A 25,566-nucleotide genomic window follows, 5' to 3' on the forward strand; every position below is an offset into this window, starting at 1 on the left:
TTAGATGCATTACTCATTGTAATTTTTGTTTAATATGTTATCATGTTTTCTTTATCTCAAATTGCATGTATTAGTTTCTATATAATATTTGTGATATATGTGAATGTTCATTCAATTTATAGTAAGACATATTACAACTTTGATGGAAAATTAGAAAGAGATATTTATATTCCAATGGGCATATAATTCTGATGAAATTATATATGACGATGATCCAATATTATTTATAAATCATGTAAGAAAAGTTCCCGAAGAACTTATGTATGGCGTATTTATATATCCATCCCTACAAATTTTATATTTTGAGTATTGTAATTATTATCATTGACATCTCAACCTGAAATTTGGGCATATGATTAGAGTTAGTGGGAATTACTATTTGTATTTGCATGAGAACTATCGTGTCAATTATGAAAATTCTAAAGAATATCAACGAGATACTTATGCGTCAGAATAATTTTCTTATGATCCAAGAAGAACCACGAGTGATGTATGTGATTAGTAATTTTATCACTAATTCATATAAGATTAGATAATGATATCACATGTTGCATATTGACATAAATTATGATAAAGTATTGATCATCACTGTCTACTGATTTGACCTCCAAAAGAAAGCATAAGTTTAATGGTCAAGATATCAAATGAAATTTAGATAAACACATGTATTATTTAACGAGTATGGTGAAATGAAGACATCTAACTTATTCACGCAAAGACTTGAACATTCAAGTCCAACTTGGGAGGATCAGCTATCAAGAAATGTTATTATGCTACAAATGGAAAATTACCCACCGACATTGGATTCAATACAACGAAAGACCTCATGTTATGTAATCATCAGAGGGAGAAATACGCGCTGCACTTTTTTCCTCTTAACCATGGTTTTGTCCCATTGGGTTTTCCTGATAAGGTTTTTAATGAGGTAGCATCCTAAGCGTATTATGAAGAATATTGTTCTCTTTTTTCTTCACTAGGTTTTTATCCCACAGGGTTTTTCCTAGTAAGGTTTTAACGAGGCACAATCTTCAATATGGACATCTAAGGCAGCATATATGACTATATGCGCATTAACATCATATTATTTTGGATAATGGACATCCAAGGGATAGTGTTATGAAATATACATTAATGTATGTCCATTATACTTTTGTAACCAATCAAGCTTTATTATTTCCACTTTGTAATCCCCTTGTAACTCCCTTAGCCGTAACTCTTCTCATAATGGTGACTTTTTATTGTCACTAGGAAGTTACAATGATCTAATGTGTGTGTGTGTATATATATATATATATATATATATATATATATATATACTTGTTGTATGGAAAATGGAATAGACAATGAATATTTGCACTACATCTTCAGCTTTTATTCTTTCTTTTCCTCTAATTTATAACAAATTAAATATTGTTAGATTCGTCTTATCGTGTAATTTTCAATAAATTTTATATAACACAATGCATATATATAGTACTCCCTCTGTATTATAATATATGGTAATTAAAGTTTGAATATGATGTGACTGTGTTTGAATTAGTACTCCCTCCGTACCTCAATATGTGTATCAATTTTAATACAACACTATGCATATACTTCACATTAACTTTGACTTGAAATTTTACTTGTATATTAAAGCCAAATGTTAGTATCAAAAGTATGTAAACTTTCGTTGGATTTTTAGTCTAAAGTCTAAACATATACTTGTATTTTTCATCATATTAAATTTTTGTAAGTTAAATTAATACAAAATTATAGATATTAATGATTAAAGTTATATATTGACACATGGTCGAGCAAAGTGTTGCACCATTATCCTATATATAAAGTGAAAGGGCCTTTTGAGTGATAAATTTCACTATCCCCAAATTACCCTTCTCAAGTTGCAAAATTACCTTCTTTTTTTTTTTGTTTTTTTTTTTAACAATTACAGTTAAAATTTCAGAATTATTTTATTCTAAAAAAAATCCTATCATAACTACCCAATAATAACCGCTCCCTCTCTTCCACATAAATTTACATATTCAACTGTTCTCACTCCCCATAAAATATAAAACCACTATTGAATCGATTATTTTTTTTTCATCTAATTTCTTATATTGTACACGCATAGCGTGTATCTCTTAACTTGTTTAGATAAAGAGAGAGCATTGTATATCATTTTTATACATCCTTGGTCTTTCGAATAAAAGTTTATTTCGCCCACAATTTTTGTTCCAAAATACTCAATCTAGTTCAGAAAAATAGACAGAATTTGACAATGTATAAATTTGATCTTTAATACGTAGTACGGAGTATATGAAAATGCTCTGTCCCACTGCTTTTATAAAATGCATCAACTAACTTCTATGAAGCTTTAAGGCACTTGAGTTGGATTTGTTAAAAAATACGAAGCACATCATTAAGTGAAATTTGTTGGGGGAACTATAATTATAGATTAGAGAAGTCGGTGAATTGTTTACTCAAAAGTAAAGTGATATGAGAGGAAATGAAATAATAAAAAGTAAGAGTGAGGACTATGAATGCAGAGAAATATAATGAAAAGGCCGCTACTAGAACACTAGTTTTTTTGCAAATATTTATGAGAATAAGTTGCATTTCGTCGTCAACATATTTAATTAAGTACACTAATCATTAGTTCACTTACATAATGACATGATCATTTTGCATGTTTTACAATTTGCATACACTCCTAAAATGAATCAACTTAAAAGAGCAATCAAAACATTCGAATTATACATTTTTTCTAAAACTTTAACCCTAGCTAAGTTCAACTATCCAACCCTTCTTGTCCTCCACTAAACCATTTTGAACTGCCATGTATGTTGATAACAACTTCTTCGATACCGAATTATCATCTGTCCTGTATTCTACCCTGCATTTGTCAAATACTTTTACAATTAGCATGGTACCATACATGATCAAATTTTTCTAAGCTGTATTGTTTCAGAAATTATCATTGGTATAATGGTAGTATTAGATTTCATCTTATAGAGGTGGAAAACAAATCGTTTGCAGTATTACATACCTTCGACTATGATGTGTAATATTGCCCACAGGGGCAACACCCACAGCAGTTCCTGTACCGAAAACTTCATCAGCTTCAAGCAATTCCTCGACTGGGACAGGCCTTTCCTCAACCTATTTTTATATTTATAGCAAGTTATAACATTATTTTAGACAAAGAGCAGTCTACAAAAGGCCAAATAGATGTGATCGGCTTACAATGTAGCCAAGATCGCGAGCTATTTCAATGATGCTTTTTCGTGTAACACCTGGGAGTATAGTTCCTTTTATAGGGGGAGTTGAGATTGTGTTTCCCTGAGAGTATGAAAAGTATATCATCAATTAGAAGAACCGTGCTTCATTAAGTTCTTTCCTTTCACGATATCTTCAATGACTTGAAAATGTGATCAAACTACTTGTTTTCTAGAAGTATTACCTTAACCATAAAGATGTTACAAGAGGAGACTTCCTCAACGTACTTCCCATCCACAGAATCGAGGTATAGAACATCAGAGAATCCTTTGCTCTTCGCCCTCACTAGTGGTCTCAAAGCCTGATATATGATATAAACATGCACTTATAAAAGGCTAGTACAATATAAATGAAAACCTCTTATGACTATTAGGATAAAAACTGATTTGCTTACAGGTCCATAGTTGCTGATTGTTTTTATTCCACCAGTTCCACCACGAGAAGCACGATCAAATTCTTGTTCAACATACAAACTCAAGGGGGCACTTCCTTCCTGAAACCAAAGATGAAACCACTATAATTTAGTAAATTCTGTAAATAACATCTACTGGTATGTAGTTCAAATCAGAAAGAAACTTACTTTAAAATAGTTGCGAACTGGAGAAGCATAGACGAGAAACATGTATTCAGGAGCAGGACCCAGCCCGAGGATTGGTCCAGTTCCTAGGAGCATAGGCCTCATGTAGAGGGATCCCTTTCCAGGAGGAGGTATCTGTTACATTAACCACAATAAAATCTATGAATGGAATTCGAATGACAGAAATATTTGATATCCAAGATCAACATAGTCAAGGAAAGCTCAGAAGATGGGTGAATTAAGAGTTTTATACCCAACGCTTGTTTGCAAGAGTAGTTTGCTTCACAGCATCAATGAATTGAGTGGTCGTAGGGGAAGGCATGCACATTCTTTCAGCACCTACTTTCATTCGGAGGGCGTTTTCATCAGGGCGAAATAATACAATTTGCCCATCTTCTCTCCTAATTGCCTTCATTCCTTCAAATAAGCCCTTTGGAAAAAAATAAATAAATAAAATGAAAGCACTACTGCATGTCAGTTGCCTTACACAGTGCGAAGAATACTTCATTTGTTCTTTCAAAACTCTGTAAACTGAACTATTAACATGTTGTATATGCCTAATTACAGTGCTCTGTTTTAAATTGTTAGGAAAAAAAAAAGAGTTTAAATTCAAAGTTTCAGACTATAAAGGTTGCTTAGGGTTTGTATAGTTCTATGTAATCCACCATTGTAGCACGTTACATGTACTAAAAGATAGAAAAGAAGACTCCTTTAGTTAGGCTGTTCTCTTGAGAGTGAAAGGTTAAAACCATTTCCTAAGTTGATCAAACTCTTACTTATATTCTTAAATTATATCAGAAGAAGAAATCCGAGCATGCATATTGCAAGAAAATTTTAATGAAAAACAGAAACTACAAATTAGAATTCAAACATCGTAAATTAACAAACTGAGATGCTTAGGCTTTAAGCCATTTTAGGGGGTCCGAAAAAAATTATGTTTTATGTCACATTAGCAATCTCCATACATCTAGAATCATATACTGACAGAACTGACAGAAGTGCTATCTTTAGCTATATCCAGTGAGATGTGAGAAATTAATTTGCTAAGGATCAAAATGATGATGCTAATTGTTGACCACTCAAGCTATAACAGACCCGTTTGCAGCCATAGTACTGGTATAATCTTTAGCTGCCTATGCAACTAATGCAAGGTTTAACTAACTTAAAAAACCACACAGGATTGTATATTATAAATTGGAGAGGATATAGAGGTTGTTTATAGATTCGTTTTTAGGATGCATGTTTACAGTTTGAGCCTGCTAAACAAAAATTGATAACTCACTGACTCACCTGTCCATAGTTCAAGACCCCAGCAGAAGGGCTCAATTCAATATTTCCATATCGTTTAAGTTGTCCCTCAGTAAACCCATCATCCTGCTGACTAGTTTTCGTCACATACATGTAATCAGTGGGTGTGAGGCCAAATCCAATAGAGTCCCAGTCAATATCAGCATACTCGTCGTCACTACAAAGTTGGCTGTCAACAGAATCCAAATGGGAGGAAGATCCAGTGATTATGTCAGGTCAGAAATAGAAGAATAATATGCAGAACAATAAACAAAATAAAAGCCAAGCTAGCTGAAATTCTTTCAAGTTACATTGAACTTAATTTAGTTTATAAGGAGTAATAGCATCCAAAATGGTGCAGAGGACTTTTTTTTTTTATTTTTTTTTTTATAAAAACCATAGAGATAATATTTCATCCCAAATTCGAGGAAGCACATCACAGGGCAGTTGTAGATGAAAGCTAGTATGCTAAGAGCACTTCGTCTCTCAAAGACTGTCTCATATTCCTTTTTTGTCTACGTATTTATATTCCTTAATCTCTGGTGATTATATAAGAAAAGTTCTTGTTTGGTTAATATTAAGAAAAACGTTCATGGGAAGTGAGAACAAGTGAGGTGGTTTGAGTTGATTCTAAAATTTCCCATGTTTAGGTCCCCGAAGAGTAAAACTTTAATTAAAAACTTCTAATGGTTTAACCGAACAAACAACAAAACATAGATGTTATACGATATAAAAGTACTATTAGTCTATTACACATTCAGCAATCAACATTCTAAGTTCCACCTAAACTTTGTTACACATTTTATTCATATATTCTACTTCGTCAAACTCAGTTTATTTAATACTAATTATACCTGTAAGCTGGTGAAGCTGCCTGAGAGGTGTAGAAATGTTGATTTTCAAGCTTCAAGAACTGCATTTATAAATTGGATAATAAGATAGTCATTATCACATGCTAAAGTATATTACGGAGTAATTTATTAATGTCATGAAAAGTTGACAAGGCCAAACTTCACAACTACTAACCTACTATTAGTCTATTACTATATTGGGAAAGTAATTAGGTGTCGGTGAACCGGTGATATCAGTAGACCATGTTCACGTGTTGAATTATTATCAATTGGATCTACTTCGAGACACATGTGGATCCAATTTTGTTTAAATAATAAAAATGAAGAAAGTGGTTGATTAAAAATAATAAGTTTTCATACATACATCCTTTTTTTTAATGGGAAAATTCGATTGCTTTGACCATGAAAATGTATCAGAATAATAGTTTAATACCATTGTATAAGCTTATTAAATTAAGTATCAGAATTCATCTTAACTTATTTTTCATGAAAAATAAAATAAACAAATAGGGCCTAATATTACATAAATTTTCTTTGTTAGAGTATATTTCTTCTACTACCTCTACATAATATTATGTGCAACTTTTGATATTATTTGTGAGATATAAAATATTTAAAAGTTGTACATCATATATAATAGAGGTATTATTTTCTTTAGTTCATAAAATTATATTATGTGGTTCAAAGTTTATAAATTTTAACCACATGTTCTAACTTAAAGTATTTAAAAAAGAGAATGGATAAAGTATACAAATAGAGCTCTAATTTGATTATTTCTCACAAAAATCACGGAAGCTTGAGTTTTTTCTTCTTCTTAATAACCAAAGAGTGTGATTAAATTAACAATATTAATTGATCATAAAATAGGTATACTTCACATGTCAATTAATAAACAAAATATATATATAAATAAATAAATAAATTCCGTTTGTCAAATTTTCCTATTTAATGTGTTAGGTGAACCTTACGCAATAAAACGAGGGTTTGTACAAGAAATCGAGTATTAATTACATAGGACTGAAACTCTAAAAAGTTGTAGGTGGCTATGAAGTTGGTCTTTTATACATTAGTCAATTTTAGAGTATGCAACATTAAATTGGTCCCATTAAACGTTGTACGTATATTGGAGAGGTTGTTACAATTTTTGACAAGTAAGCCAAGAAAAGGACTTACTTGACACGAACTCATCTTTTAGCATAAAAGGCCAAGATTAAGACCATACTTATTTCTTCTTTTACATGTAACGATAAGTTTTAGTGTTCTTTTTAAATTGGTCGACAATGAAATAATTATACTCATCTTGTGTTCTTGCAAAAAATTGACAAGATTGGCTTTTGTTTAACTAATACAGATGTATGAAATTTGTAAAACTTATGAAACTTTGATTTCATGACTATTCTCAATAAATTGAGCCCCTATGATGATTATACAAGTGTATCAAATCAAGTATTAAGTACTAAGGAACTGCTAAATCGCTTTCGCTTAATTAAAATGTTCTCTCTCTTTTTTTTTTTTTTTTTTTGAGGGAACTTAATAAACCCGTTCAAAGCTACAGAAAGATTATTTTAAAATGAATAGTGTAAGAAAATTTAACCAAATAGTTTGGTACATACATTATCACTAACTCGTACACTATTGTAAAATTCAAGAAGGTTTTTTAGTTCTTGGAAGGGCTAGGACAGAGGTGTAATGGTAAATGTAACAATGACACAATAAAAGTAATACTCAGCAATTACTCCCAAAAGTATATTAATCAGGTCGATACCCTTTATAGATTATAGTTAACAGTTGGTCCAACTTTTAATTAATTCCCATACTTAAAGAATAATACGGAGTATGATTCAAAATTGGATTAAAACTTACTACTCCGTATTCTACTAAATCCAAATGCACGAAAGATAAAAAAAAAAAAATTGAAAATCAATAAAGGGGAATGAAGGGTTAAATTTATTTTTTATTTATCATTAACAAAATGTGAATGCTTAGTTGTTTTTTTTCCCTCTTGTTTTCTACTAATTTGAGAATGTTACAAGTGTAAAACTTGGTTTGTTGGCATAACTATACTAAACCAAAACTAACTTTTAGCTCCAAAAGAAAACATTGTTCTATGGAGTAATGTTTACTCTGTAATATAATACACAAGGTGTTGCAGTTTTTTTCCCCTATATATATATTCACATGATTAATAATCAAATTTTCTATATCATCAGTCTATCCTCAATACAGTTTTTTTTTTTATTTTTTTTTATTTTTTTTTTATTTTTTTTATTTTTATTTTTTATTATTATTATTATTATTATTATTATTATTATTATTTTTAATTAACGAGTTACATAAATTTTGTTTTCATGTTAAGAAATTGTATTGATTGACAAGTACTTAAATTAAAAATGAATTGAGTTCGTTCAATCTTTTATTTTTTTTTTTATTTGAATTGCAATTTTTTCAATTCACCATTAACATTACTGCAGAACACAATACATATCAACGAGAAAAAAAAGATGGCTACAATTCTACTCCTATCAATTAAGATGAATACAGATAAAAAAATTAAAAGATGGAGAATATAAATCAAAATTAAATTTCTGTGAAAATATCCATGAAAAATTAATAATTAAAAAAAATTAAAAATTAAAAGAACCAACCTTTGATGGAAGATTGTAGATGTGTATGGAAGAATGGATGAATTTGCGAAGGGAAAAGGTAGTCTTCATCATGTTTGTGTTTCGTTAAAACTCGCAAGTTTGAATATTTGAAGAGATTGTAAGGTAGGCTCTGTGTTTTTGGGCAAAAGACTAAGACAGATCAAAGTGCGCCAATTTAATAGCCCAACCGTTGTACATGAGCGACTATTTATTGCTTTGTACTCGTACCACTTGTATACATCCTATCATAGTATCATCCTTCATATCTCTCCTTTTCATTTTTTAAATAAACCTACTTCGTATTTATCACTACTTTTTTTTTTATTACACATATGGTAGTATATAAATCGATCTCAGGTTTCAACTATCATTTTAATTTTTTGGTTGAGTTGCTCTTAATCATCTAAAATATTTATCACGCCATATGATAGGGGCACCGTTTTGTTTGATCTTAAGGCGTTAAGTATCGTCTGCGTGTGTCGCCTTGCCAAGTTTATAAATTTACACTTGAAGGGGAGATTGTTAGGTGCAAGTGTGAGTTTTGTTTATACCACATTAAAAATAAAGTAAATGGCTTTCTGATTAGTTGAAATCCAAAATCAATTTATATAATGGATCACGCTACTCCAAATACCAACTCAATAAAAAGAAATACAAGTATTATTTTATTTGATTATTAATTCAGATTTCATAAATAAGAACCAACCTTTAATATTATTTTTATCTTAATTAAGGTTAAACATGTATATTTAGCTATATATATACTCCCTCCATTTTTAAATACTTGCTCCACTTTTCTTTTCCAGCCGTTTTTATATACTTGCTCCATTTCCTTATTTGAAAAGCTTTTACAATATTTAATTACTCCATCCGTCCCCAAAACTTCGACCCTTTTGTGTTGATTTCGCGGTTATTAAGAAACTTTAATAAAAAGAAACTAAAAACATATTGGAAAGATAAATTTACATGGGGTTTGTAAAAAAGTAGAGGGATAAAGTATTAAAAATACATGAAAAAACAAAATTTTATATGGGAAAGCTAATTTTGCACAAATAGTTGTAAATTGGTGGATATTTTAATGCAAATGGGTCGATCATTTTGGGACTAAAATTAAGCTAAAAGGGTCGAAGTTTTGGGGACGGAGGGAGTAATTTCTTTCACTAAGTGGACCCAACAACATTAATTCCATATTCTCTCTTCTTCAATTCTCTCCACTACTTTTGGTTTTTTATAATTTTTTATTCTTCCACCAACCCCACTGCCTCCATATTTTATTACTTTCTCCAATTTCTCTTAAAACTCCATACATAGAAAAATGGAATAAGTATTTAAAACCAGGGCAATATTAGGGTGATGGAAAAATAATACGTCGTATATTTGATGAAATTTCGCTTCACACATATCTAATATCCGGTATCTTTGGTAGTTTCATCATGCGTATATTTTAGATACGAAAGTTTGGTATTATCAGAGATATTCATATCAATCCTTTTGTTTTCAACTAGACAAGGATGCCACGTCAATCTTATTCCACGAGATATGTAGCACGTCAGCTATTGATTTTCTATTGCATCGTAAACACAATGAATTGCGAATTGCTGATTGGCTTAATTGGGTATTGCCAATTTCCAACATGTCTTGTTTTCAAAGGTACCCGGGCAGCCCGGCTAAATATTTGAAAGTGATGTTAAATTGCTACTAATTTTTAGCTATTTCTAGATACAACTAATATGATTTAGGGTATGTTCTCGTTGACTGAATTGAGTTGAACTGAAGTGAACTTATTAGAGCTGAAGTGAACTAAACTAAATATTTTATGTGAGAAGGAAATTAAGAATTAAACTGAACTGAAGTTATTAAAGCTGAACTGAACTGAACTAAACTGAAAATAATCTAATGAGAACAGGGCTTTAGGGTCTGTTTACATTTATTGAACTAAGCTGAAATGAACTGATTGGAGCTGAACTGAACTGAACTGAAGTTAACTGAACTGAACTGAAATGAATATTTTATGAGAGAAGGAAATTAGGAGCTGAACTGAACTGATTAGAGCTTAACTGAACTGAACTGATTGGAGCTGAACTGAAATTAAGCTGAAGTGAACAGACCCTTAGTCTAAATATATCAGTATATCACCATAATGAATCTGAAAATCATATGGAATTTTCTTCATTTATACTATAGTATTATTCATTTTATTTGGACCCCGTTAAAAAAATTACAAAATTTTAAAAAAAAAACTAAGAAACGCACACTGTATATGCACCATAATAGATGTTTGATATCTATACTTATATTAAAGGAAAATTGCTAAAAATAATCTCAACTTTGGATTATTATTAAATTATCTCAACTTTGGGGTGTATTTGCTCAAAACAGGCCCTAATCGGTTACTAACCTGTTATAATTGGTTAAGGTGACACGTGTCACCATGTAATTGGTTGATAAATTAAAAAAACTAAAAAACTTACAAATATTAAAAAAAAAAAGAAAAAAATTGCCCAGCCACCACCCATCACCTACGAACCACCTTCCCCACCACCCATGAACCACCTTCCCCACATTAACTACGACGGCCGAAACCCCCTTCCTAACCCACGCACCGGCCATAACCCCTCCCTTCGCCGGTAGCTCCTATTCCCTCAAAACCACCAATCTCGCAGCCAAAAACCCTTCGAAATCCCACCCACGACCACCCAAAATCCCAAAACACCTTCCCCACCGCTTAAAAGACCCCCCAACCGCCCCTCCACCACCATCGGAACCCTAGCTCTATGGTTCCGATGGTGGGGGAGGGGCGGCTGGGGGTTTTTATACGGTGGGGGAGGTGATTTAAGGGCTGCGGGTTACGGGTTTGACTATTTGAGGGAAATGGACGTCGATTTCGGCAGTGCCGGCGTGGGGGTGGGGGTTTGACTGCAGCAGGCTGAGGCCGGGGACTTGAGTTAGGCCGGTGGGAGGCCCGTTGCCGGTGGTTGTGTGGTTGTCGTGTGGGTTGGGGGCTTGGGTTTGGGTTTTTTGTTTTTTAGTTTTTTTTTTAAATATATTTTCAACCATTAACGCGATGACACTTGTCAATTAACTTTAAAAAAAAATTACTTGTTTAACAAGTTGCAGATCACATGGGCCTGTTTTGAGCGAATACACCCCAAAGTTGGGATTATTTAATAATAATCCAAAGTTGGGATTATTTAAGCGGATACGTGAAAGTTCAGATTATTTTTAGCAATTTTTCCTATATTAAAAAGTGTTCCTAAAACGGAATATGTGCCAATAAAAATGCTTATTACAAGATTTGAACACAACACGAATAAGAAATAAAGTAATGTTCTAACCATCTTTACTATTGTTTAATTATGTTTCATATTCAATTAAATATAGTAAATTCTTTATATTAAACATCAATTTGAGAGCACTTATTTAGTTTCATAGTTATTATTTGTATCACCCCCAAATATCTCTTTACGAAAATATTAGTATAATACGTATAATTATATCGTAGAGATAGACTTAGGAGTGTAACCGCCGCGTGATTACACAAGGCTACTCAAAATACTTAATTCCATAACAAAACTTGCAGCGGAAAACTTAACTTTCTTTTAATAAATTAATAATTCTAAAAATAGTAACATTGTTATGAGTACTCAAAATAAAGACAAAACCAACATTCCTAAATTAGGTGAAGCCAATCTCAGGACTCCTATATGCTCATTCATGACTCCACTTGAAAATAGTCAATACTGCTTACCATTACGGTAAACAATGCGAACCAAAACAAGTAGGAAATACGGATTAGCAAAATATGCTAAGTATGATAAGTGCAGATAATGTAAACTCAATTTATTTGCAAACGTGATTTAAAAACTAATTCCAATAATTAATTCAATAATTACAAAACTCATGATTCAAAGCCAATTCTCAATATTTTCAAAAACCCAATTTCCTCTCTAAGTGTGCACACCCCCTGTAGACACCTAAAAATATCTCCCCAAAACCAAACCCGATGAGGAACAACCTTTCACCGTCATTATTGGTCGGGTTGAGTATTTAACCTTTGGAGTGCTTAAATCCATATTCATTCCCAATACATTTCATAAACCAATCCAATTCCTAGCTCATTTCCCTAAACCATAACTTACTTTCCACTTTTCGTGTCCACATCACAAAACCGAGAGAAACTGATTTTGTGGCCCTATAATTTTGATCCAATTATTATTTGGATGGATAGGCCTTTCAATAAGATTTCAACAATATATCATAAGCCCAATTCCTATTTAAAACGAAGAAGATATGAGCAAAGTACTAAACTCGGCCCAAAATCGACACCCTTTCACTAAAACGGCCATATATCAAAATCTACAAATGATTTTGACCTGATTCAAATTTGGTTGAAAAGTAGACTTGATAAGCTTTCCAATGATATATTATACGCCTTATTCCGAGTTGGGGATCAAAATTTATCGTAGTATTAAAATGCGTAAAAAACTGGAATTACCGTGCAGCAGCCAAAATGCCGCGTCGCGGAAAAACATGACGTGGCACGGTGCATATTGCCATGACACGGTACTCTACACCGTGTCACGATGTTTTTTCGTGTATTTTCAGCGTTTTCCTCACACATATATGTATTTGGACGCAATTATAGGAAAATTGTTAACCGTGACACGGTGGCATTTACCGCGCCACGGTGGGAGCTGTCACATCATGACATCTTGTATAGTGTCACGGTGCACTGTGTACCGGGAATCTTTCGTGTTTTTCCCACGTCCGTACCTGCACGCGTTTTATCTTTTAGGGCAGATATTTCCCGCGCCACGGTATTATGTACCGTGTCACGACAAGTTTTGCCGTGTTGCGGCAACCTCTGCCGTATCACGGCACTCCAAAACTAGGGTTTTATCTTTTTAGGGTTCCGTGTGTTCCCTCTACTCATTTTCTCTATAAATACCCCCTCCTTTCTACAGTTTGGGGCACCAAATCATTCTCTCTTCCTCTCTTCTACACCAAAAATCATTCTCTTCTCTCTCTCTCTCTCTCTCTCTCTCTCTCTCTCTCTCATATTCTAAGCCTTAAGACTACATCCTTTAAGCACTCCAAGGAGTCCGTACTTTACCCGAGATTATGTCCTTAAGCCAAGGCGTGAAAGGTAGAACTATTTGAGGGTTTGGCCCCAAATCAACTCTATTTAATTTAATTTTAATTATTGTTTTATTGGTTTTCCTTGAAGTTACTAACACGTTTATTATTTTATAGTTGCAAGTAAACAAATTCAAAGTAAGGAATCATGTTCCTTTTATTATTTTTCTAACGATTTTTGTTATGTTTGTCATATATTAATTGTTGGATTATTATTGAATTGCTTCCAATATTAATGTTTATTCTATTATTATTATTATTATTATTATTGATCACCATATTGCATGTTTAAAGGGAATATGTAATTGAAAATCGCGCCTAATAAGATAATTTAGACGACCGATTTATGTTCCTTTTTAATCTTATTGTTTAATTAGTGATCACAATATTTTAGAATTATATGTTGCATTAATATTCAACCAATTTAGCCTAATGTTAGTTTGGAGCGAATTGAATCTTTGTTTGAATGCCTTTGAGATCGCAGGAATCACTTTTCACTATAAGAATCGAGTAGAGGCCAATACGGGCGATTGTGACTCCATGACTCACTTCGGACCATCATCCCCAATCCTCCTTTTGTGGTTCTGAACCATATGGAGTGAGTAATCTCATGGATTATGAATGGGGTGTAACCTTCACGGGTCAATCGTTGTTGCCTATCGTTGTCCCTTTATTCGTGGTTGCCTTTTATGATCCGTGAACGGTTTACAAGTTCCTTAAAAACTTGTTGGTGGCTCCCTACTTTACTTGTCCCTAATCGTATACGTTAATTCCCACTTCCTATGAGTGCCAAGCACATTCACACATGCTTAATGTAGGCGCACTTCAAACGACGCCTACACCCTCCAACCTAGTCTCGTACTATTTCAAGGCTATTCTTGAGGAAAAACTAGGTCATACAAAGTCCATAGTCTTCAATGAATCCGCATAGTAGGATTAATATAATAATTATGCTTGTAAAGCTTTTAAATAAATAATTCAATGAGTCCTATTAATATTCCTCTTTGAATAAAATCAACCTTTATAATAGCTTAACTCAAAACTACTTTTTATTTAATTTAACATGCTTTCAAAATCAACCTTTTAGTAAATACTTGAAAAATAAATCTCATATGAATAACTTTTCAAAATCAATAACTCTTCCTTTGAAAAACCTCTTATTTAATTCATTTAACTTTTCAAACCAACTTCTTTGATTCAAACCATTCAAAACATGATATGAAAATCAATTCTTCAAAAATACATTTTAAAACAAAGATTAAAATCAATACCTCCAAACATACTTTTCATAAATCATAATTCAAATCAATTTAATTCAATCACCAATAAAATCATATTGTTTCTGGAAACAGAATACTCCTTGAGGTGTTAGGGTAATAGTATCAAGATGTCCTAGAAATTAAGTCCAATAAATGTCTAAATGTCCTTCGGCTCCACCTAGCAAGGGTATATCTAAGGGCTTTGCCTTGATGTTCCGAGAACTCGGCCTGCAAAAGAGAGAAGGTTAGCTGCCCCGGGGGTGTGACCCGGGAAAGCCCCTCCGATGCTTAAGACAGCAAACGTACTTTCTAGAGAGAGAAAGGAGAGAGAATTCAGAAAAAGTCCCTTTCATCAATGATTGGAGAGCTATTTATGGATGTACTTTTCAGGTGGCAAGGGTGTACTTAGTTTGACAGATTAGGGTTAAATTTGTACTTTACAATCATTAATGATGGGCTGGATCATGGAGGGGTATTTTCGTAATTTGAGGTCATTGGGCCTAGGACAATGGACTTGGCCCAAACATTTAGCCCCACGCGTGATGTAGGAGCAAGATCGCATGGACTTGGCCCAAACATTTAGCCCCACGCGTGATGTAGGAATGAGTATAATCGAAGCTGTCATGTAAATCGGAAGAGGTTTTGAGGCGTACCCGAGGGCTAAAACGAGCCCCAGGCGTACCTGAGGGATTAAACGAGCCCTAAGGCGACTTGCAAGGGTGAAGACCAGCCCCAAGCAATGCATTAGAAGTACTAGTTTTTGAGAATTTATTCGAGGGCTAAGCTTGATGATGGATAACGGCTTATAGACAACTGAGAGCTTTTCCCTTTTCAGAATATCTTCTTCAGGTTGAGCCCTATGTATATTGTTGAAGGCATGACCTGTCTTGATTTTTGGCTAAGCTTTGTATTAAGAGTTAACTGATGATAGTTGAATGGTTATATAATTAACTTGTAATTAAGCTTGATCTTCCATTAGAGACATTCTGGGCTCAAGTATCATCTTAGCCCACTTAAATCGGGATTATGTGGAGATCACTTCTCCTTGGCTTTGAATATATGAATCCCACCTCATTCTCATTTGCTTCATACTTCCCTTAGAGAAATTTACAAAATCCTCTCCAATTTTCTTAAGAGTTTAAGTGTTCAAGTCATATCTCTTGGGTTCATCCAGGTTTATCAAAATCTTTAAAGGTATGTGAAAATTTCCTATCTTTTGATTCGAATTTGATAGATTTGAAAGCATGTTTTATGTACTTGCAATTTTTCGATTTTAAGTATTTGAAATTCTGGTAGACATTTTATGAAATTTGAATTTTTGATGTGAGCATAGCTAAGCCGAAATCTAGGTTGGATTTGTCAGGCTTAGTTGAAATATCTAGTCTTAAGCATACCCGAGAGTGATTTTGTTTGTGGTTGTGGAGTGAGACCTAGATGAAGGGTAGGAGCAGGATAGAAAACCGGAGGAAGTGATGTGCGCTCGGGTTGGTTTGCGAGTGCCGAGTGCTCTCGTCTTGACTGAGGGATGTGTCGGGTGCCGAGAGGATATTTTTGAGTAGGTGAGGCCGAGACGAGGGAGAAGATAGGAGGGAAGACCTACCAAGGGCTTGTGTGCCTTGAGTGGCCGAGCGCTCGGCATATGCCGAGGGGGTAGCTAGCGCGGACTAGGCGTTTGGGTGTGATGTATTGCTAAAGGGTGAGTCTGGCGAAGAGAATATGCCGAAAGATGTGCGACTAGTTGAGAGAGGTGAGGGTAGGCCGAGGGATATGCTGGGACGAGCCCTCGGCTATGTCGAGGGGTGTGCTAGGCCGAGCGCTTAACTATGCCCAGGGCCTTGATCTGCCGAATGCTGCTAGGCCGGGCGCTCGACATGGGTGAGGGTTGCTGAGGACCCAAAAGGTTGAGGGATGCAAAGCGAGGCCGAGGGGGTAGCAGCGTATGCTGAGAGGGTTGAGACGCCGAGGGCCTGCCGAGAGAATCCTCACTTGAGATGCTAGGCCTAGCGCTCAGCTTTAACCCTTAGACGATTTTTCTTCTCTTCCTTTTTTTTATTTGAAATGCCGAATGGTTAGCCGAAGGCCTGCTAGGATGGGCGAGGGCCTGGAGTGTCGAGCAGAGGGGTCTGTTAGGCGAGCAGGTCGCTCGGCTTGGCCGACGGATACATAGGGCTTGGCCTACTTGCCGAGGGTCTAGCAGTAGGCTGAGGGGGTGCTTGAGATAGTGAGGGAGTACGAGGGCCGAGCGCTTGGCTTTGTTTGCCTAGGAGTGCCGGGCTCGATTTGGCCGAGAGCTGGGCCTTGTTGCCGCGGGCCCAGCCTGAACCTAGGTTGTGTGAGCGGCTTGCTTCGTTAACATAATTTTTCTTTTTGGACTAAGGAAATGCTGAGAGCTTAGGATTTGTGTTTTGAAGTGCGCATAACACGAGTAGACCGAGGGGATATTCCTTGCGAGGCCACGAGTTCGACTAAGTTGGGCCGAGAAAGTATGCCAAGCTGAGGGAGTAGGGAATCGTCGAGGGCCTGCAATGTCGGTCGAGGGGTTGACTGATTTGTCTGAGAGGGTTTCTGGGTGTCCATAGAAAGAGTTAAGCGCAGTTGAGGGCTTTGAAGTTAGCCCGACTACATCCAAGGCCCAGTATTCCCACCGCTCGACCTTTAAGCAATTGGGCTGAGAGTTTCACCTTCCCGCCTTTCTTGGTTAGACCGAATGGTTGGCTTATCCTTAAAATGTCATTTTGTATAAGATTTATATATGGAATTTACCTCCGCTTGGCTTTATCCTTTGAGAATTTTCTAACATTTGAATGTTTGACATTGTAGGAGTACTTCGCCCCGGGTGCACTCGACTTGGTGCAAGGAAATCTTCTGGCGTCTCTGACCACTTGGTGAGTATTGAATACTTAGCTTTTCTTTAAAACTTCCAAGTATCATGCCTCGCTTGTAGTAATTATGTTATTTTTCTTTGTTTGCTTGACTACTACCAAATGCTATCAACAACTAAGCTAGTCCAGAATAAGGAAAGTAAACTAAAGCCTAGGACACTAAAACAAGAAATAAAACACTAAGGGAAATGGTTTAGGAATAGCAGTCACTCAAGCATAAACAAAGGCATGGAAGTTGAATTAATTATGAACTAAACATGCTTGAATATCGAAGTAAGGTCCAATCTAGCCACCTGTCGGGGTCAATTGGCTTCTCCTAACATAGCCTCTATGTTGTCACGTTAGAACCATATACTAGGAGGTGTTATCAAATAACAATCGATATAAATGAATCTTGCTAGGTCTGCTATCGCATCTTCTAACAATAATTCACTCCCAATCAACTAACAACATGCATTTTGCAAGTAGATTGAAGAATATCAAGCATATAAAGCCTTTAATCACAAATAAATCAATTCCAAACCCTAGAACATGCTCAAGATCCAACTACACCACAACCATCCCCTTAATGGGAAAATTACTCACTAATCATGCTAATAACAAGATTAATCAACAAATAACCAAGCATCATCATGATTAACAAGCAATACTAACAAATAAAACAAGAATCAAAAGAAAGCAATGAAAATAGAGGAGAGAGAGTTAGAAATTCTCATTGATTGAAGGTGAAAGTCTACAAGCAAGATGATCAATCTTCCTCTTCAAGATCCAAGCTCAACAATGGTGAAACCCTCACTTTCTCTTTCTAAACTACTCTAATCCTAAGCTAAGCCTAGAGAGAAGCTCCTAATCTTACCCTAATCCTCATTAGATGAAAGAGAAAAATGTAAGAAAACTAGGAAATTAGATGATCCCCTCCTTAAGGAAGTTGTACAAAATATATACATCCCCCAAAAACTAAGAAAAAATGAAATAAAACGCGAGAAAGACTTAGAAATCCGCGCCTGCAAGGCTAGAGGTTGCGCCCGCGGGGTTCAAGGCCGTGCCCTCTCCTTGGCTTATCCTGGGCATCTACCGCTTGAGGAGGGCTAGGAGCTCACCAGCATCCCGTGCCCGCGGCAGCAGCAGTCGCGCCTGCGGTGGCCTAGGCCGCGCCCACGGCGGCCTGGGCTGCTAAGGGGCTGGCTGCTGGCTGCTGGCTGCAAGGGCTGCTGCCTTGGGCTATTTGTGCTTGGCCGAGCTTGCTTAGCTTCCCGAACTTGGCTCCGTTGACTTCCTTGGATGCGCTTGAGCTTCCTCCTCGATAATTGGATCCCGAGAAACTCGACACACCTACAAAACAAGTCAAAGAAACGGAGAAGCGAGAGAAATAGCCGAGAAATGAATAAAATAATATGAAAACCATTAAAATCACGCATTTCTCTAAACTTACACACAAGCACATAAATCAAGCATTATTACCTAAAAACGAGTATAAAACTACGAAGAAAACCTACCCTAAGAGTGACATAAATGTCACTCATCAGTTCCCAACTCTTGGCTAACAATAAACGCCTTTATATCCAGTTGTAGTATACTTGGCATACCTTGTACTATTATTGATTTTAGGAACACCCATAGGCTTCAAGAGATTTCGGGTAATGCCGATAGACATGGGTGGTATGCTTTTCATGATAGGGATCTACCTTACCATACATACTAAACCTTTTAGCCAAAAGGGTTTCTGCCATGCATTTCTCTTTATTTTCCATGCGGGGGGTTGGAGAGTACCCCGAGACCATAGTAGCCTACCTAAGGTTGGTTTGAATTACAATGTCCCTACTATGAGCGTTGATGAGGCCGTGGGAGCTATTTGGATGCAATCCTTTAAGGAAAAAGGATCGAAAGATAAGCGTCCGATTATGTGGATCTTGAAGGATAGACATTTCAAGAAGGAGCATTTTTTGAGTGTCGTGGGCTTGAGCCATTCCTATGATAGGGGTAGGATTTTTTTTTTGTCTATTTAAAAGTTTCTAACTTTTATGTATTTCTCCCCGGCTTTCCTGACTAACATGTTTGCTTGCTGGTGTTGCATCTAGCCAGCTGAAAGATAAGCTTCAAAAGAAGATGACCGCTGCAAACTACCGAGCTGCAAAGTTCAAAGCTGCCTTGACCAGAGGAGACATGAGCATTCCTCCTCCTCCCCCGGTATATTCACTACACCAAAAACTAGAATAAGAAACGCAAGATAAAGAACGGTTAACTTAGATAGGCGATCTCTATGATTTTATACAACGCCTATCTAAGTTAACCGTTCTATTTGATTTTTTTTTATTATTATTTTTAAAATTGTGACTTTACTATATAGAACGCCTTTCTTAGTAAACCGTTCTACTTGATTTTGACATATTTAAAAAAAAAAAGAATAGCAAAATCCTATTCCTTGTGGGTCGGATTGAACGCCCATCATATTTTCTCTTAACTCCCAACAGCCGTTCATGGCTTCTTCTCTTCCCTCTCTTCAAAAATTTCCTCTTTCTCTTTCTTTCTCCCTCTCTCCCTACTCAGATCTAGTTTAAAGCTTCTCCATTGCTCTAACCCTAACTCCAATAAACACTATATCATCTCCATCACCTTCTCTACTTGCAAAACACCCATCTCGTTCTCAGTCAAAACAACCTTAATTTGGAGCTTCAACAATGGCAAGACAACAAGAAACTACGAGAAAACTCATCGAATTCTCTCTTCCTTGACAACTATGGCTACCCAATTTTCATCAAGCAAGTCAACTGCTCTCTCCTCTCTTTAATTTCATAAGAGCAATAATTTCTTTATAATTAGATTTGATTGTCGAATTCATATGAGCATCAATTTTCATTTGAATCTGTTATTGTGAGGGTTGTGATTTTAGGATCGATGGGTTTCTATAGTTTATTGTTAACCGTTCATGTCTTATTTGTTGTTCTTCTTTTCCCATATCTGTTTTTATTTTTTGGTTTTTATTTTGTTGATAGTTCATCCGATCGATTAATGTGAGATTTTATGAATTAAATTTATGATTTTTGTGTTTGTGATGATTAGTTTTGAAATGATAATGAAGATCTACAATTTTGTGTTTAGTTGTTTTGTTTTATTGCCGGCAAACGTATGATTGAATATATTATTGTTAAACATGTTTTATTTTTATGGTAATGACTCTTATATAAATATCTACTTTTAACTTTTATTTTGCATTTTATAACTTTTTTTTTGTTTATTTCAACAGATAATCGGATATAAAGGAGAAGAAATTCTTAAAGATCATGGATTCATTTTCTAGTTCATGTTCTTCGTTTTTGTATTTGAATTATATCAAAAGTACTTGAGATGTAACTAATTAAATACAAAGGATAATAAAGTTTGTTTTAATGTGGCACTTCGTATTTGACTTCGACAATTTCAATATTTATTTTTTGGTGATTGTAGACACCTGATTTTATCTCCCAAACCAAACCCAGTTATGAATCCCTTTCACGTCATTGATTATCGAACGAGGTGAAATGCGAAAGAGTCTCGTGATGCATCGATTTTTAATAAAAATACTTCTTTCTATTTTTGAAAATATTTCTTTTCGTACTTTATTTATGGAGAATGTTCAATCCAATTTAGTTTGGTCCATGATATGGGTCCAATAATAGTGTAGTTGGATGGGGATTGAAAAGATATTTTCTACGATATATTATAAGCCCAATTCTGATGAATAATGAGGAAGTTATGACCAAAATACTAAATTGGGCCCAAAATGATTTTATATGGCCCAATGATCAAATGGAGGACCCATTAATTATTATTCCTAAAGTTATTAGGAATTGCTTTTATTTTCTAGAATAATCTAGAAGGTTATTTTAAATTCTAATGGGATTAGGATTAATAATTATACTTTTATATTATTTAGAAAATATAAAGAATTTAATTTGAAATAAAAACAGGTGTTTTAAAAGATAAAACCGATTTTAATTAAGATAATTACGGAGTCTAACTACCTAATTATATTGGGAAAAGGACTATGTACAGGTTTTTTATCCTGATCGCGCCATCGCGCTGCGGAGAGCTTATCGCGTCGCGATAGGCCTATCGCATCTGATAGCTCTATCGTGTCGCGATAGGGTCTGTTTTATTTCGAGTCAAATTCTGACTCTTTTATAATCGTTCCGGATGTTTTCCCTATAAATAAGGGCGTTATTTCCCCGTTTTGGATCATCAACAATCATCTAATTCTATTCTCTTCTCTCTCAAAGCTAGAAGCTTGTTCTTTCTCTCTCTTTCTAAGCCTTCCCTTTTCAAAATACAATACCGCATTCATGAGTCTTAGACGCCCCTAACCAAGCTCGAAGTTGCCTTCGCCCTAGACGTGAAAGGTTGCTAATTTATGAGGGTTTGGTCCCAAATCTCTATTTCATTTATTTAAATTAATTGTTTGATTTAATATCTTCCTTGAAGTTACTAACGTGTGTATTGTTTTGATAGAAAGACATACAATAAAACAAAGTAAGTAATTTTATTGTTTTATTTTGTAGAAAGCATTTTTAGATTATTTTAATTCTTATTGTCATGTTAGGACGTTATGTATTGCTTTTTAGTATCATGCTTAGTTTTCTTCCTATTTCTTCTATCATGCTAGTAATGAGGGTTAAAGCTTTGATTTTTTAATGTTTAGTGACTTGCTAGGATTTGTTATTAATCTTATTAGTATCATGCCTAGAATCTTACTAATAATATTATTATGCTTTGATTATTATGATGATTTGTTGTGTCAATAATATCTTATGTTGCTTGATATTATTGTTATTTCTTGATCACGCCCTCACTTGCAGGTTTAAAGGGAATTTGTACTTGAAATCACGCCTAATAAGATAATTAATAATTTTATTTAGGTTAATGTGATTTTAATTCAAGTCACCGCCAGTAATAGTTTTGTTTGTGTATTAATATTCAACCAACATAGATTAAACAGGTTTAAGGTTAATATATTGATTGTATGTTAGTTAGAAAGCGCACATGAATATGAGAAGAATAAAGTAGAGGCCTATTTAGGGCAGGTTCAATCTCTTTTAGGTTGGATTTGTACCTTCATCCCCGAATATCCAGTCATGGTTTAGGACCACTATGGAGTTAGCGATCTCATGGATCGTGAAGAGGTGTAACCTTCACCCTATGAACGGTTTACAAGTTCCTAAAACTTGTTGGCGACTCTTTGCTCTACCTTCCTTCCCTTTGGACGCCACCATACTTAAGTGTATCATCACGGTGGGGCTCATATGTGGGATGCTTGAAATATTCCCTATAGTTTTTTGGCGACTCCAGTGGGGAGGATTTTTATTTTAATTCCTAAAATTTATTTTGGCAATAATTTAGAATGAGTGGATGAGTAGACTCGAAAAGTTCTAAGTATTCAAGTGCGTAATTTTGATTGACATTATTTGCATAAGCATAAAAAGGTCCGCATTGGATAGACCATTCGTAATGCGTCAAAAACATAGGATTTTTACACGTAGGAAATTTGGGAAATATCTTTCACAACTAGAATCGAAAAAATGCTGCGAAAACTGGAAAATTCTAAGAACAAAGAGAGCTGTTGAGGCATGTAGGAACTGGCATTGAGAAAACAATGCCCACCGCAGCGCGATGGCTTTATCGCGACGCGATAGCAATATCGCGGCGCGACAGGGCTATCGTCTCGCGATGGTCCATATTGTCTCCCGCTATGTTCTTCCAATACCGAGCCAGAAATCTGCGTTCTTGCTTTGACCGGTTCTAGTACTGTTTTCTCGATTTTACTTCCTAATTGAGTTTTTTTCAATTTTCTGAACCCATATATGTTCTACATATGGCCATAACCCTCTGGGAATTCACGCTCCATCTACCCAATCGAACGCTCATTACAACAAAGGGTATTTCCGAGTTTGTGAATTCACCAAACCATGGAAACAAGTTTAACTTGTGGGGTCCCATCCATACGCGCCAACCCTTCCAAAGGTAAGGCTTCCGCGCGATGCATTTAGACTCATAACCATGGACCCTCTTTGACTAACCCTTATCCTTGAACTTTATAGAACTAGAGCCATGGTTAGGTTGCAAACTCATTGCATCATATTGTGCTTACTTGACTATTTGTGCATTCTTGCTTGTGCATAATCTATATGTGTTTACACTAACCATTTGTTTGACTTGTGTATAAGTCTAAATAAACTAATTAACAACTATATAGGACTTTGCTTAATTAATGAATTAATATGATTAATTAAAGCCTAATAAATTGACTAAATCTGACTTAGTACGACTATAGGTTTGACCTTTAAGGTAGAACACTAGAAACAAGCCCAGACTGACGTTTCAGTAATGACGCGAATGTTTGACCTGTGGCGCGACACGAAAGTGTCCATCGTGACGTGTTAACGTTATCGCACCGCGACGGCCCCTAGCGTTTCGCGACAGTTCAGTTGCTTCAGCGATGGTTCAGTTTTCTGCCTGAGTCCTCACGCCGAGTCTAATTAATCAGTTTATTAATAATTAAAGCTTTATTGATTCTAGGCACATAATCCCATGGTCTTACACGAGTGTCAAAGCATGCCACTTTCACTCACTTTTTAAGCACACACTTTGTATATATGTTCACCATGACCATGTCTAAAGAGTCTTGAGTGTGCGCGTTTTCCTCATTTTTTTAGGGGAGTAAGTCGGATATTAATCCTCCCCAACATAACCATGTTGTTTGAACCCCATACATGATTCCCAAAAATATGCACCCTATTTTTGCCTTTTAAACCCAATAAAGTCAAAGTCGATTTGAGTCAAGTCATTAAATTAAAATGGTTTAATATTTACAGCGCTTGGTCAAGAAAGGAAGGGCGACTAATTAAAGACAACACTTTTGTCCAAGTCTTACTTTTTGATAAACCGTTTCGACAAAGAAGAAAGGCTAAGAAGAAAATGGAAACCGAAGAAGAAGTTAATGAACTATGACAGAACATGGCTAGCTTGACTGAGATGTTCAAAACTCTCGCTCTTCAAGTCAATGACCCTGAGAAACAACAACAGCTTGAGCGAATGGAAGAAAGCTTGAGCAAAATCTCCAATGACTACAAGTTCCAAGGGATTAGCTCATAAGGGGTCTCTTTGGACAAGAAACTTCTTCCGCAGAAGTTCAATGCCAACGACATCCCTAAGTTCAATCCAATTGATAACCCTTACTTTCATTTAAAAGCTTTTGAAACAATAATGAACATTAAGGGAATTGATAAGAAAGCTTTCCATTCGTTGTTCTCTTTATCTTTAGAAATTGTTTGTCAAAAATGATTTTTCTCCCTTGATAAGGAGAAAATCTCCTCTTGGGATTCTTTAACAAACACTTTCATTGATAGATACAAGTGCAACATTCAAGTTAAAACTGACCATAGGGAACTTGAGATGTTGAAACAAAAAGAGAACAAAGGATTCACCTCCTTTTTCAATGAATTGAGGGAAACTTCCGCTAAAATGGTTGAGGTTCCCACTGAAAAGGAATCTGTGAGGTTGTTCATCAAGAACCTCCAAGAAAAGTACTCAAAACATCTCAAGTATCAAATCAACTTGAATACTTTCAAGGCCGTGCATGACATAGGAATTGTTATTGAAGACGACCTTGCAAAAGAGAAAGCTGCTAGCAACTCTAAT

At 35.2% G+C, this 25,566-nt stretch overlaps 1 protein-coding gene and 1 long non-coding RNA gene across 2 annotated transcripts; one reads left to right on the forward strand and one right to left on the reverse strand.

Moving 5' to 3' along the window:
• Positions 1–2,569: 2,569 nt before the first annotated feature.
• On the reverse strand, positions 2,570–8,788 carry LOC145590846 (branched-chain-amino-acid aminotransferase 2, chloroplastic-like). The gene is made up of 10 exons (XM_081647233.1): positions 8,619–8,788; positions 5,977–6,035; positions 5,126–5,312; positions 4,089–4,265; positions 3,839–3,970; positions 3,653–3,751; positions 3,443–3,559; positions 3,226–3,321; positions 3,029–3,141; positions 2,570–2,875 (listed from the first exon to the last, which is right to left on the reverse strand). The coding sequence occupies exons 1-10, from the start codon at positions 8,688–8,690 to the stop codon at positions 2,761–2,763; spliced, it is 1,167 nt and encodes a 388-aa protein (XP_081503359.1). The 5' UTR covers positions 8,691–8,788; the 3' UTR covers positions 2,570–2,760.
• Positions 8,789–20,295: 11,507 nt separating this feature from the next.
• LOC145590847 (uncharacterized) lies at positions 20,296–21,289 on the forward strand. The gene is made up of 2 exons (XR_014102178.1): positions 20,296–20,654; positions 21,140–21,289. It is a non-coding gene; the product is annotated as an uncharacterized LOC145590847 (long non-coding RNA).
• Positions 21,290–25,566: the final 4,277 nt, after the last annotated feature.

This window comes from Chenopodium album, chromosome 18 (assembly GCF_948465745.1).
Source record: "Chenopodium album chromosome 18, dcCheAlbu1.1, whole genome shotgun sequence".
NCBI classification, from domain to species: Eukaryota; Viridiplantae; Streptophyta; class Magnoliopsida; order Caryophyllales; family Amaranthaceae; genus Chenopodium; species Chenopodium album.